Source organism: Musa acuminata, unplaced genomic scaffold (assembly GCF_036884655.1).
Source record: "Musa acuminata AAA Group cultivar baxijiao unplaced genomic scaffold, Cavendish_Baxijiao_AAA HiC_scaffold_1047, whole genome shotgun sequence".
Taxonomy (NCBI): Eukaryota; Viridiplantae; Streptophyta; class Magnoliopsida; order Zingiberales; family Musaceae; genus Musa; species Musa acuminata.
This window is the reverse complement of record NW_027021261.1, coordinates 142,866-157,259: the sequence shown is the minus strand read 5'-3', so window position 1 is coordinate 157,259 and position 14,394 is coordinate 142,866. Positions and strand designations below refer to the sequence as shown.

Below are 14,394 nucleotides of genomic sequence, written 5' to 3'. Positions count from 1 at the left end.
CGTTAATGATTTTCATATCATAATATTTTTATTTAAACAATTAAGGAGTCATAGATTTTCTATTGATGAGATATTTTGATATAATATATTTATGAATAATGATTAAGAATTTTTTAATATATTTTATTAAAAATTAAAAAAAATCAGATTATAAATATACATGATTTATCAATAAATATTATTTGTGTGATCTTATGGCGTAAGTTATCTGATAATTTAATTGTTGCATACCATATGATTTATTAAAGTTTTGAGTAATAATATGATAAAATGAAAAAAAAAAATCATATGGTATAGTAACCTGACAATATGGAATGTTGTGTACTGATTGGTTAATTATATATTATTCTTGATACTTAACCCTATCTGTATTTGAAAAACTTATATCAGGATTTCTAAAATTTTGAGAGTGAAATAAATAATTTTATTTGTCTTGACATCGTCTACTGACAAAAAATACAACACATAGATACTGTATGCTAGTTCGTTATAAAAGTAATATGTAAAAAACTAATTTTAATATTTATTTTATTTTTTATATATAAAAAATATTAAAATTATAGAAATATTAAAATTATCTTTTTATCCATCATTTTCGTATCGATCCAATATGTCACGTGTTATGTTTTTAAGATAAATAATATTATTTATGTTTTAGAATTATAAGAATTCTAATATGTGATACTAATAGAATTCAAATATATGAAATAAAAGGATAAAAAGATAATCTATAATTAATCTATGGAAATTGCATGGCAATCAATACAAGAAAAGGTTCGATACAATAGATGACGAGAGAGAGAGAGAGAGAGAGAGAGAGAGGAGGAGGAGGAGGAACCTACATGCAGCAGGCGAAGAAGAGAAGAGGAAAGAAAAAAAAAAGTAAAAAGAACTAAAAGAATTTATTATTCATAAAAATATTTAAAGTAAATAATGAGAAGAAAATATATGATCATTCATCACATTAACATTTTATAGTTTTGCATCCATATATGATTATTAACTTATAATTTTTATATTCTTTAGGAAAGAAAGAATGATTTGTGATTAATTTTGGTTTTGTATGATTAATTTGTTTTCAAATCTTAAGAAGTATTTGAAAGTGTTTATTTAAAAGTATATGATTTGTAAGTATTAATTGAAATATCTGCTCATTTATGACATATGTGATTGTTCAAAAGTCTAATAATTTTTAGAGTAATTAGTTCTAAAAATATTATATGTTGATATTTAGATTTAATATATATATATATATATATATATATATATACTTTTAAAGAGTTACTCAAATAAGTGTTAATTATATGATATTGTGTGACATCACTCATCTATTTAGTATGGGTTTGATACATACAAAAGTTCAATACTAAAGTTAAATCTTATTTGATGAAAAGTATAAGACGTACTATTAGATTATATAGTCCTATTTAATTAGGTAAGATATATTATAGATATAATTAGATTTTGATTATGGTTATTAGTCAATAGAAAAGAAGTCCATATTAAAGTAGGATTCCTTAGGAGATTGATGGGAAGAACTCTCCTAATAATTTATCATAGACCCTTTGCTCTCGCCTATAAATAAACAGGACCTCTAGGGGTTAAGTGTGTATCAGAGTGCATCTGAGTAGCATCTCAGCAATTGAGAGATTAAGGTTTTTCTCTAAATCTCTCTCTTCCTTAATCCCCTAATCCAGAAGAGAAAGATCTAGTTCTCTTTGCATATCCTTATAGATTGATATTTCAGATTCAAAGATGAAGTGCTTATAGAGTTTATTTTTCTGAATAACAAGAAAGGTACGCATCGTAATATTGTTAGATTCAATTTATTTGATTTTAATCTTGGCATAAAAGTTTTTTCATGTTATATGATTACAGATTTTATGCTAATACTTACAGGATGTATATATGAAGTTCAATTTTGTGTACTCAATAGGCAGATTAATTTATGTGACTTGGGATTTTTTTGAATTTTGGACTTACTTTTATTAATGGTATTGTTTGAATTCAAATACCATAATCAATTCAGCATGTAATTGAATTTGTTGAACACCATTGTAGACAAATATATTATTTAAAGTAATATATTTTTATTTATCTCTATATTATGTAATACTATAAAAACTAATATGACAAAATAATGCTTAATCTTTGATTTATCGATTGTGAATATCAACATTTTCTCGAAAGACATTAGTCATTTTTATGTTTACCATGCTATGTTTAAGTTTATAAAACAAGGAAATGTTCTGATAATTGAATCAGATATAAATATATCCTATTATCATAATAATATTTTTTTTTTGGAAATAAACTTATTAGAACCTTTGCTTTGAAATTATCCACGTCGCAAGTCGTCTGTATAACGATGGGCTGGACACGTGTCAACATCTAGTTGTCCTGTTACGTTGATGCAACCAAAGAACGGCAGCGCACACATCCGTACGATGCTTGGTTCCTGTGTCGACCCGTGAACCCGCAGGTACCGACGTGGCAGTCTCTGAGAGGGAAACCCGACCGTTGGGTGGGCCCCGCCGCGTGCAGTCTCCGGCTTCGTCCTCGACTGGGATTTGCTTCCCGTCGCAATCCGCCCCGTCTTCTTCCCCGTGCAGTCACTCCAACGTTCCTAAGCATAAAAACACCCAAGCCATGCACGCTACCTTACAGAAAACACTAAACGCCATGCTTCCAGCCTCATCCCATCCTCCACTTTTCTCCGTGGAGAGACGACCGTTGCCATTCCCCCTCTCCCTTTAGCTGAAAAGTCACTACAAAGCAAAAGGATACTCCTGCCAAAGGCTCCAACCTTTTCCCCTCGTAGCCTCCTTGTTGTCCCTGTCCTCACGGTATGTGTGTGTGCAAGAGAGGAAGAGAGAAGATGTCATCAGGTCACATGATGGGTTACTGTTGTGGTCTTGAGGTTTTCCTCAGACAATAAAATAAACCAGTTGCAGTGAAGGTACCATTCCCATGCCTAGGGCTGTGTTACGATCATTGTGCAGTGGCCTGCATGTTCCTCTCCAGTCCCTACGTGTTGTCGTTATTCTCTCCCCAAGGCCTCCATTGCGACCTCCCAGCTCGGATCACTACCGTTGGCCCGACAACTACTACGACTAGTACTTATACTCGATACTGTCGTTCTTCTTATAACCTTCCTCCTCTCATCACGCGGTTCTTGATCTTATTATAGCCCCAGACACACACGCACACCTGCATCGCCACCATTAGTTCCATTGTCGCAGATCGATCTTTCGTCTGTCCTTTGAGTTGCTTGCGGTTCCCACTGGAATCGCAACTTGAAGGCTCTCCGTCTCTCTATTCTCTCTTCATTAATTGCGTTGCACTTGTTAGCATTTGGATTGGCCATGGAGTCTCTAAGATTTTTCTTCTTGTTTCTCTACCTCTTTGTGTCAGTGCACTGCAGTGCGTGTGAGCTCAATTCCACCAAGCCGCACCGGCACAAATGGTTCGAGCCCACCAGCCAGCACACCATCGTGGTGGACGCCAATGGCTCCGGCGACTTCTTGTCTGTCCAAGAGGCCGTCGACTCCGTCCCGGAGAACAACACCAAGCGTGTCATCATTCACATCCATGCTGGTTGCTACATGTAAGTAACTCTTCTTCTTCTTCTTCTTCTCCTTCTCCTCCTCCTCCTTAAATGTTGATTGTTCCTCTTTGGTGTTTGCAGAGAGAAGGTAGTGGTGCCGGCGACGAAGCCGTACGTGACGTTCCAAGGGGCCGGCAGAAACGTTACGGTGATCGAGTGGCACGACCGGGCCAGCGATCGAGGACCCAACGGGCAACAACTACGGACTTATAATACGGCTTCTGTGACTGTTTTTGCTAACCATTTCAGTGCTAAGAACATTAGCTTCAAGGTGAGTGATCGATTCATTCAGAGGTCTCGAACATGGCCTGTCAGCTCAACAAGCTATCCAAGGAGCAAGTCCTCATGGCCGATGAAACCAGAAACAAGAGCAATTTGAGTAGATAAAGTGGCTAATGAGGTTTGGAATGGCAGAACACGGCTCCAGCACCGATGCCGGGCATGGAAGGATGGCAAGCTGCAGCATTCCGCATCTCAGGCGACAAGGCGTACTTCTTCGGCTGCGGCTTCTACGGCGCGCAGGACACCCTCTGCGACGACGCGGGGCGACACTACTTCAAGGATTGCTACATCGAGGGATCCATCGACTTCATCTTCGGCAATGGCAGATCCATGTACAAGGTAAGGAATCGAAGCAGCTCTCTCTCTACCTATTCCCCTCCTGTGGTCAAAACGCATCCGGTTCTGAGCAGGATTGTCAACTCCACTCGATCGCAAATCGGTTTGGATCCGTCGCAGCTCAGGACAGGAACAGCCCGTGCGAAAGAACTGGATTCGCCTTCGTGAACTGCCGAGTGACAGGCTCAGGCAAGCTCTACGTGGGGCGAGCCATGGGGCAGTACTCGAGGATCGTCTTCGCTTACACCTACTTCGACGACGTGGTCGCGCCGGGCGGGTGGGACGACTGGAATCACAACAGCAACAAGAACAAGTAAGTGAACCCCTCCATCTTCTCTACTCCTATAAATGATCATAGTAGAAAGTGATCATCTGTTGCCTGATCTGTTCTTCCTCTGTTCATCGCAGGACGGCGTTCTTCGGCGTCTATAGATGCTACGGTCCCGGTGCAGCAGCAGTGCGTGGTGTTTCGTGGGCTCGAGAGCTCGATTTCGAGACGGCACGGCCGTTCCTCGTCAAAAGTTTCGTGAACGGAAGACATTGGCTCGGCCCTTCCGACCCCTGAGCTGAAACAGACAAACTCTTCAAACAATGGCTCACACACTCTTCAAACAATATCTCACACATTTGTAATCTCCATACAGCAAAACATAGAAGTTGATGCCATCATACCAGCAAATTATTTCATTATTTCTTCTGATCATTCCATCATTCATATTTGTATTCGAACCACGCAATAAGTGGCAAGCATGTATTTCTTGGAATAATATAGTGAGAGTTTGATGTTTACCCAAGTGATCCCAAAGCAAAGTTGACACAATATTAAACCATAAATTGTCTTTTACACGCTTTACAATTTAGCTGATTGCCCATACAAACAATCAGAAGAACAAGTTGTTCCCCACATTGTCATTTTTATGAACAACGACAATGCTGTTTATTTGTGATTCAGAAGAAATTATTTAGCGTCTGATCCGACTCATCTTCTCGTAAACCTTAACAACAATTTCTGTATAGAAACTTGCATCCACATGTTTTTAATTTAAAAGAATGTATCCAAGGACTGCGATTGTGCCTCTGTAAGCATACTAAACTCTTCAGGGAAACTCTTCCATGATCAGTAAGCTGTTGGGTCCTGCGTCATATATATCATCTGTTGCCACCAGCTTATTAGGCATGTATGGATATACAAGACAGCCACACATCAAAGCTCAACCTGATGAAGGTCATCACCCATTTTAACCCAATTAAGCTGCAGAGATGAATTGCTCCAGCAATCATCATGGACAAAGGTCATCTTCAGAGGAGTTCACTCCAGCCATTGTAGGCATGAAAATGGTGTTGTACTTTCCACTCCATGATGGTGCCGGTGAACCATTAGAGAATGAGCCTTTGTTATTTTGTAGCACTGCTGCTGCACCCTTTTTAGAGAAGGTGTTAGTATCCATGCCAGGAGAATGTTGCACAGTTACAGGTATCGGTGGCGATGATGATAAAAATGATGCTTCCTTATCTACTGTAGTAGAAGATTCAGAAACCAACAAAGCTCCTAAAGTGCTTTCTCCTGCTGTAACATCACAAGTTGCAGGCGTGCCAGGAGCAAAAAATGTGGCACCAACTGCTGGCTTAACAGATGGAGTAGAGGGTGACCGGAATGAATTTGTGAAGACCCCTCCATCCTTGTTGAATGTGTCGACGTATCTAGAAAAGAGACCAAATTAACATAATTTTTGCCACAATTAACAGTATATAATTCCTTGTAGTAAAAGTGAGAAACCCACCTAGATCTTACACCCATTCTGTTGCGGGCTGAGAATTGGTTTGGGCCAGGCGATATGGGTGGGATCCCTGAAGCATGTTGTAATGGACTAAGATAACTGGTTTCCAGTATTCCATTAGCATTGTGAGTTGGGCTCTTAAAGGCACTATTGGTGTCATTGACAGAAATCCCATTTTGGTGGGCAACTGTGGTTGGAGGAGGTGGTAAATAAGCTTCTTCAGGTTGAGGTTCAACACCCTCTTCCACCCATCTCTTGAGTTTTTCATCATAAAAAAATTTGTTTCTTTCACCCAATTTTGCCTTCATTCACAATTGAAAAGGTAAGATGTGGTTTAAATAAATATACAAGTCCTGCTCTTTCAAAATTGTGAGGCATCAGAAAATGTACCTGGCATTCTGAACGAGATCTCGAGACCCACCCTACAGTCCTCTGAAAAATCTGAGAACCAAAACGGCCTAGACGCGATGAAGCTTTGCTCTCTGAGTCAGGTGAGATTGAATCCACAGATTTGTCCTGAATGAAGTAGTAGAAAGCTCACAATATAATTCCACAAACTCAAAATGGAACATGGTCAAGAATGTAGTATAAACATTTACAATAAAGTTTGTGTTACTGTAAAAAAATTGCTGAAGGAAAGAATCTACCTGCTTTAAGGCTTTGCCAAAATCTGGCTCTGATGCACTTCTGCTGTGCATAGTCCTGCTATTTATTGCCCAATCATTCAAGTTTTCTTGGGAACTTGACGGAATTAAGGATGACATGGCCATTGTGGATTGACTGTTAGCTACTTTTGGGGCAACAGAATTATATTCTTTGCCATTTGTGCCACTCTGAGGCATTGGCGTGGTACCAATCATGCGGTGGATGGATCTATCAATTGACGTAAATAATTTACCAACAAGTTTTGCAGGGTCCAAATTTGTGCTATACCCAGCCTGAAAAAGTAATAATGAATATAAATCAAGGGAAACAAACTGGAGATTATTATGGGTAGTAAACAGTGGATTGGGAAATTGTACCTGCAGATGCATTCGCAAGCGATCCTCTAGAGATGAAAATAGTGATCTCCACATCTCAATAACAGGTGTGCGACTAGAACTTTTCAGCAGCTTCAAGGACGCCTGGCAATACCTACATTGGACAAATACCAGCTCAGGAAAATTCATCAAGAAAAGAACTAATTACAGTGTCACCAACCTCAAAGAATCAGAAACGTTCCCAACTTCTGCAAGCATGTAAGCATATACAAGCTTATATGGTTGAAATGGTAACAAGATGAACTGGGAATTCCCAAGCACCTTTGAATATTCATATAACTCTGTCCTCTGCAAGAAAATTTGTTATGTTCAATTGTTTAAGATTTAAAACATCTAAGACAAAAATCTTATCAAACATATTTCAGAATATGCCAGCTTCCATCTAAAAGTCAACAATAGACCTTAGTTTCAAAATAGATTAAAGTAGGCAAAAGGTCACATATGAAGAAGTAAAGTTGAGAAGAAATCAAACATCAAGATAAAGCATCATTTTCACATCTTTAGACCCTAACAAAATTTCGAAATACCCCAGGAAGGGAGGCAGAGCTGGGGGAAGAGATAGAATTATTAGAATCCCTAATATATAAAATCTGCATATGCAGAAAAAGGAGAGTTTAAGCCATAGTGGGGGTCCCACCAGAACCTTTTATATCAACAAAGTGGACAGTAGATTAACATGGGACTATGCATACAGATGCTATTTGCAGAAGCGTTTACTGACCCAGCATAGATAATCACTAGATTAGTTTCTTCACATCCGACATCAACATATAGCTTCATTTGGAAAAAAGATAAAGAAAAGGAAAAAGGCAAGTTTACCGGTTTACTTGTCATAGATTACAAACATTTAGAAGCATACGATCGCATATAATCACTATAACAAACTAACTCACAAACCATTACGTATGCTTAAAATCATCAGCCACATCAGTAGAAACAGGATGCAATCACAATAAAACAGGATAGGGTTCTATATCATTTGGTTAACTTTATGACCATAAAGATTATCACAAAACATTATCAAAGAAAAAACCCACAAAATACTACATAGAATCCACCAAAACTAATGATGAAAGAAAATGGGCACAACCTGGATAGCATCAGGACTGGCATATGTGCGAGGATGCTTCCAGTGATCTGCACCAAGAAGGCACATTCTTGCACTGTCAGAGTATGACTCAAAGTTAGCTTCGGCAACCAAGTAGCAGATGTGTGCAGCAGCTATCTGTATCAAAGGTACAGAGAATATTAAACATAGAAAAAAGTTAAGATCCTTAGCTAGATTTAATCAAGGATAAAATACTAAATACAAACCTTTCCTTTTTCCCTCCACAAACAATCTCCAAGATGAAGTATTACCAATTCATCATCTTTTGTTCTATTTGCGGTAATAATAGCTAGATGTTTTTCCCAGTCATCAAGCATTCCATTGGAAAGGACCTGTATTATATTGGTGACATCAGAAATCACATATACAATCTAAACAAAGAAGAGAGTTGCTCAAAATAAGTTTTACATCTTGCTTAAACATTGAGTCGAGACATGAAGTGCTTAGTCACTTTCTAGAAAAGTATCTGATTTATTGTCACCTTCATAGACTGTTCTGGTGCATTATCAGAAGTGGGAAAACTACTATCTGAGGAGTTCTTGAAAGAAAATACATCTGCAGGTTGTCCAGCAATAAGCAAGTATAATGTCCTCAAAGGTGATCCAGATATGAACTGATGATTAGCCATTTGCTTGACAGTTTCAACATAAAACTGCAAGTAATCAACCAAAACATTAACTTAAAGGAAATGGAAGCTCTTTGAAAAACATTGGAACCATTATCAGTTTAGCAAAATAAAATGTCAAATACCTTCTCGCCAAGCTGTGCTGCAAGAATAAGAGCAAGTCCCCACAACTGGCCTGCTTGTGCACATTGAAGAGCCTCCTTCCTTCTACCAAAAACAAGAAGATTCTGCACTGCAATGGCAGTTCCCTGATCAAGTGGCAGAAAGTTTTATTATATAATGTGTCAATAAAAACATTGAAAATATAAAATTTTACCTGTATATCACCTTCAGTAGGCAGGTACTGCATGCAGTCTGTGATAGAGCCATACTGCACCGAAGAAGTACCATTCTTGCTAACAGATGCAAAAAGATTAGTAATGGCAGATGCTGGACCATCGGTGTCCTATTCAGAAAAAGAAAATGTTAGCACATTGAATTCCTCATTATGAAACATAATATATTAATCCATGAGGGACCTAGATAGATCCACTTAGGCAACATGGATTATTTTGTATAAAAAGGTAAATTTTATTTGCAGTGCGTTTCACAGGCTAATAACTGCCATTTGCTACCTGTAGAGGCCAAAGTAATGATAAAGAAAATAAATAGTATCCTGATGTCTAAAACTAGCCTCTTGACTATATTAATATTTTGTTATGGAGGTGTATGACGATAAGCATTTCCAATTCCTTCCTCACCATATGATGTCCTCTAAAATCCTCTATTAAAACTAAAATCTTAAAGTATCCCTATTAGTTATCAATTTCTTGTGACGTATGCACCTTTTATGTTCCCTAATACATGGCAGCTCAAAACTAACATGTCAAGACACCATCTTGATCAAAACAATAAAAGTCTTTAAGTTTAACTAGATTAGTGTGAAAAAGATGCCTAGAGCTTCCTGTTAGTTCTGAAAAGATCACAGCACAAAGATCAATGAAGTGATGACCAGCATCAAGTCATCAACGGATTGAATGAGTGGCAGGTAGTAAGGAAGAAAGAAATCTTTACATAAAATACATCAGTAACCAATAAATCTACTTCTATGCAACCGAATGAGTATATATAATCCAACATGTTAAGTTTTCTGCATGATCAGGAAAATATCTGCAACAAGATCTCCTCATGGTCCTCTAGAACTGCAACCAAGGTAGAATGAGTATGTAGCTTGATGAGGTGGATATGGCTATATTACAAAGTTGGAAAAAGAAGAAACAAATAGCTGGAGTAAGAGGCTGTAGAGGTTAACAAAGGTATGAAAGATAAGAAGCATCCAGAGCAGATAATTTTATTCTTTATCATAAACCATGTAAGGTAATGAATGCTAACTTTTAAAGTAGTTATACAAATATAACTCAAGAAGATCACTCCTTATGCATACGTTTCTACAGCTCAAGACATGATAACTCCCGCCATAATCATAGGAATAGAAGAATATGCCACAGCCAATAAATATCACTTCTAGTAGCCCAAACACCATCAGTGGCTCAATACAGGAATGTGTCCTAATTAACAGCATATAACCTGTATTGAGTTTGCGGATATTATGCATAAGTAACAATAAATGTTTATGCACAGAAAAGTCTGAGGAACCAGTTGTTTCACATTGAGATATTTAAATATGTTGAATAAATGGCTAGTAAGTGACTGATTTATGCAATAATGGGATATTTTCTCTAGGGGAATTTCTAAAACTTCAACCACAACCCCAGCGAGATAAAGTACGTCAGTTTCCTCCTCTTAAGTAAACTTAGTGAAACTAATTGAACAAGCAGAAGCATGGCTTCACTAACTATGCTTCCACTGAGCTTTATCATCTAAATATGTAGATCCTAGAAAGACACAATAAGATTGGTTAATTGGCAGCCTACATTGTCAGTTTTTGCATTTGCATAAACTGCAACCTTAATACTTTGCTTCCAGAAATCAATCATCAAAATGATTTACTATGGATATTGCTTATACAGGTGCAAAAGAATTTACAAGAAAACCAGCAAAATGCATCTCATGGAGCATTATGAAACATGAATTTGGCAGAAAAATATCAAGTTCATAATCGGAAGTTGCATTAACTAGATACAATTAAAGTACAAAAAGATGAGCTTAAGAAGACCAATCAAATATTTACCTCAACTGATGGGTCAGAACTGAAAGGAGATCGAAGTTTCCCATAATGTTGACATAATATTTTCAGCAATGAAAGAAGCAACCTATGCAGTTCTCCTTCAGTAGCATCAACCAAGGAATGTGCTATTTTGTCATCTATCCATTTGTTCACATCCTTTGCTGAGGCATTGCCACCTATAAGTGGACCAGGAAAAGATTGCTGGCACAATGCATGGAAATAACCACATTTAGTAGTTATGGTGGTTGAATCATCAGTTTTCTTCATCAAAATATCCATTAAACCCAGAATGGAGATTGAACCCCCGATGGAATCCTTTATGAAAGAGATCAAAGCATCAGTTTCAAAAACAGGATCAAAAGACTTTATGTTGCTATCGTAGACTCAGAGCAACAAAGAACTGACATGATTTCTGTCAAACTCTTAAATTCTAAAATTCAATCAGAAAAGTTAACAGAGTAAGTTATCAGAGCTACCTTCCTTCCATAATCCAAGTTTGAGCCACAACAGCTTGCATCTTTGATGAGAATGAGTTTACCACCAAAACCAAAAGCAACCAAAGGATGCGGAGGACGCCCAGCTGAAGATCTGCCTTCATTTAGAGCATAAGAAAAACTAGAACATGGTGGACTTTCATAGCTCATTGATCGCTGAGAATGGTAGGTTGCCATTTGATTGCCTTGATGCCCATGAGATAAGTATGCCTGGAAGCTTTGGTCAACTTTTGGCTGATTAACATGGTCCATATTCTTTGCAGGCAGAAAGTTCTGGAGCCTTGTTGCACCATTACTACTGCCGTAATCATAATTTGACAGTGGTTCCAGGTCCCTAGTACCTACTTGGACATCCATACAGTTTGCTGCATGACCCATTGTGTTATATAAGTTTATTTTCTGTCGATTGTCATTGAAATCAGGGATGCCCTCGTCCACTGGTTCAGGTTGTTGCATGTTTTCTTCAACAGACTTACTCCTAGAGCCATCCCAGTGAATTCCCATAACCTGGCTGTAGTGGCCATGTATAGTACCAGTTGTTGCCTGAACGGCCGGAGTGTAAGATTGAAGTGTGTGCCACTGCTGGATGTTAGTGTCATAGTACCATCCAGGATATTGAGGATCTAACACCACATTAGGTGGATATTCAGTGCTACCATAAGAGTCCTGATTCCAGTTGGAAACATAACCAGTGGAGCTATCCTCAGCTGTTTCTGCCACCACCGAGTTAGCAGACTGTTGATAGTAAGAAACCTCTGAACTCTGGTCCATAATAATTCCATTACCAGCAGCCAAAACTTTGTCTTGATCATGTTGTTGTTCATTCATTGCATTGCTGTTTTCTGGTTCAGCAGTTGTTGCTGCATCATAATCATTAATTTGATACCACTGACCAGTGCTAACATCGAACTTCCAACCGGGATAGAGACTCTCCCAGTATTGAGCTTCATTCACATCTGGAGTTTGTTCACTCGGCAAGCTATAACACTGAGAATCTTGTTGTTCAATGGACTCGAAGTATGAGCATGCATCAGCGGCTGAATTGTCTGCAGAACTACACTTTTGGTCAACTTCAGCTTCGAGCTTGTTGCCGCACTCACCCACATTCTCCGTCGAGAAGTTTGTGTAGGATCCAAATCCATCTGAATCAAACTGCGGCGGATCAACTCTGAACGCACTCCATTGCACCTCCTTTACAGCCGTCTCCTTTGATCCAGTGTTCTTCCCCAGCGACGAACCTGGAGATCCGAACTCCGATCTGGTCTCCGTCGAACCTCCAGATGCGACCACATTGTCACGAGCTGGTAATGGTGCCGATGCCACAACCTCTTGTTGCTCGTCCTTGGAATCAAAGGTTTCAACTTCCACCCTAGAGGTAAATGAATCAGTTGATATGGGAATTGCACTGCTTTCCACCACCAAGGATCTGGGTTTGGGAGATCCGGGCCACTGCGTGACCCCATTTTCTTGACGGTTTCCATCTGTCGCTGCCAATCCAGAAACCCCCAGCCTCGAGTCCTCCAATGGAAGACCGACATCATCGATGCTCATATTAGAAAAGGCCATTTCGGTGGTTGCCTGCTCGGAAACAGATCCAGCAAAAACCAAATCATCATTATTGACGAGGTTGTCGAAGAAGTCCTCATCGGTTTGATCCGCCAACGAGAACGGAGGAGGAGAGGCCATCGGATACAAGAAACAAACACCGACGAGCTAAGGATCCCCTCCTCCTCAACAAAAAGGAAGCATTCACCTCAACAACCCTCAGATCTATTCAACTCCCATCACCACCTCCACAAATTCATCAAGCTAAAGCTCCCAACTTTTCAGCCATTATAGGTTCCTCGGAGGGAATCGGGGCCAAAGGCACAAATTAACCAAGATCCGGCGTGCGTCGTCGTTCTTACGGATTGGAAAAAGAAATCCACGAGAGAAGACACAAGAAAAAAAAAAAGCAGAAATGGAAGGTGGAAATTGGGCGACGGAGAGGAACGGAGAGTTACCAACGACGGTGAGGATTGCAGCGAATCGATCAAAGCAGCTTGGAATCGACGAGAGTGGGAGCAGCAAAAGACTGTGGTTTGGAAGCAGCCGGCATCCCACCACCCCTACGGAGCTTCTCTTATACGCGTTCGCTCTTTGATATTTTATTTTTGTCTTCTTTTTATTTACCCGCCAAAGAGGGGGGAAAAAGGGATTTCCTAAAATAAAAACATGAGTTTTTTTCTGTTACTTTTAACCTGCGGTTTGGCAGTTCCTTATTTTTTGGGATTTTTTTCCTGAAATTTGTATTCCTTAAAATGTAAAAAACATAAATTACTAAATTAAAAGAAATGTTACATTATCCTGATCTCGAATTATTAAGGATATAAAATGCATAAATAACATCCCATATCTCATCTACTTACCTAAACTTGTAGATGTAATGATATTAATCAAGATGTATTGTGTCCAAATCTTCTCAGAATAAGGTTATCCGAATATGTTAGTCAGTAAAGTATATATCAAGCCATCAAGTACTTTAAATTTAATATATATATATATATATATAATTTGTATTAAAAATTAGTTTGTTTGAGTTAAAAATAAGAATATTTTTTATAAAAAAAAATATAAATTGGAGTTTCAAATTATACTTAACTAATATAAGTTGATGGAGATTAACTATAATAATATATATGCAAGATTTTAGGGTTTTGGGGGATATTATATGCACATACTAATGTTGGTTTAAGAGCGTAATTTCAATCAAAGTCTTTTTTTAAGGAATTAATTGATTTCATGTAAACTAATTTTTATGTTTGGATACATTAAGTGCTTTCAGTATATTTTTCTTTTCTTTTCCATCTTTAAATTGAGGACTTATAAGGGGAAATATAAAAAATTGAGAAAGAAATATAAAATTGTAAAATCTAATACTTTCCTCATATAAAGTCTTTGTTGAAGGTCAATATTTC

General features: G+C 38.1%; 2 protein-coding genes across 4 annotated transcripts; one reads left to right on the top strand and one right to left on the bottom strand.

The window, feature by feature from the left end:
• The first annotated feature begins 2,963 nt into the window (after positions 1-2,963).
• LOC135665767 (probable pectinesterase 68) lies at positions 2,964-5,019 on the top strand. The gene is made up of 6 exons (XM_065177405.1): positions 2,964-3,116; positions 3,415-3,607; positions 3,689-3,878; positions 4,022-4,228; positions 4,300-4,538; positions 4,634-5,019. The coding sequence occupies exons 1-6, from the start codon at positions 3,011-3,013 to the stop codon at positions 4,788-4,790; spliced, it is 1,092 nt and encodes a 363-aa protein (XP_065033477.1). The 5' UTR covers positions 2,964-3,010; the 3' UTR covers positions 4,791-5,019.
• A 1-nt stretch (position 5,020) lies between these two features.
• LOC135665766 (protein transport protein SEC16B homolog) lies at positions 5,021-13,559 on the bottom strand. Of its 3 annotated transcripts, XM_065177404.1 has the most exons (14): positions 13,441-13,559; positions 11,420-13,015; positions 10,947-11,258; positions 9,093-9,221; positions 8,902-9,024; positions 8,633-8,803; positions 8,358-8,483; positions 8,134-8,268; positions 7,204-7,331; positions 7,026-7,137; positions 6,651-6,941; positions 6,394-6,519; positions 6,007-6,305; positions 5,021-5,926 (listed from the first exon to the last, which is right to left on the bottom strand). In XM_065177404.1, exons 2-14 carry the CDS (start codon positions 13,001-13,003, stop codon positions 5,506-5,508), a joined length of 3,957 nt encoding a protein of 1,318 aa, XP_065033476.1. In that variant the 5' UTR covers positions 13,004-13,015; positions 13,441-13,559; the 3' UTR covers positions 5,021-5,505. The 3 variants fall into 3 exon arrangements, with proteins under 3 accessions (XP_065033476.1, XP_065033475.1, XP_065033474.1); XM_065177403.1 differs by having other exon boundaries at positions 8,902-9,003; positions 11,420-13,543; XM_065177402.1 differs by having other exon boundaries at positions 11,420-13,542.
• Positions 13,560-14,394: the final 835 nt, after the last annotated feature.

Coding starts and splice junctions, on each gene's coding strand:
- LOC135665767 (XM_065177405.1), top strand. CDS start 3,011: ATGTTCCTCTCCAGTCCCTACGTGTTGTCGTTATTCTCTCCCCAAGGC. Junction 3,879..4,021: donor CTAAGAACATTAGCTTCAAG/GTGAGTGATCGA, acceptor TTGGAATGGCAG/AACACGGCTCCAGCACCGAT. Junction 4,229..4,299: donor ATGGCAGATCCATGTACAAG/GTAAGGAATCGA, acceptor GGTTCTGAGCAG/GATTGTCAACTCCACTCGAT.
- LOC135665766 (XM_065177402.1), bottom strand. CDS start 13,123: ATGGCCTCTCCTCCTCCGTTCTCGTTGGCGGATCAAACCGATGAGGAC. Junction 8,804..8,901: donor CAGCACAGCTTGGCGAGAAG/GTATTTGACATT, acceptor GATTACTTGCAG/TTTTATGTTGAAACTGTCAA. Junction 8,269..8,357: donor TGTGGAGGGAAAAAGGAAAG/GTTTGTATTTAG, acceptor CCTTTGATACAG/ATAGCTGCTGCACACATCTG.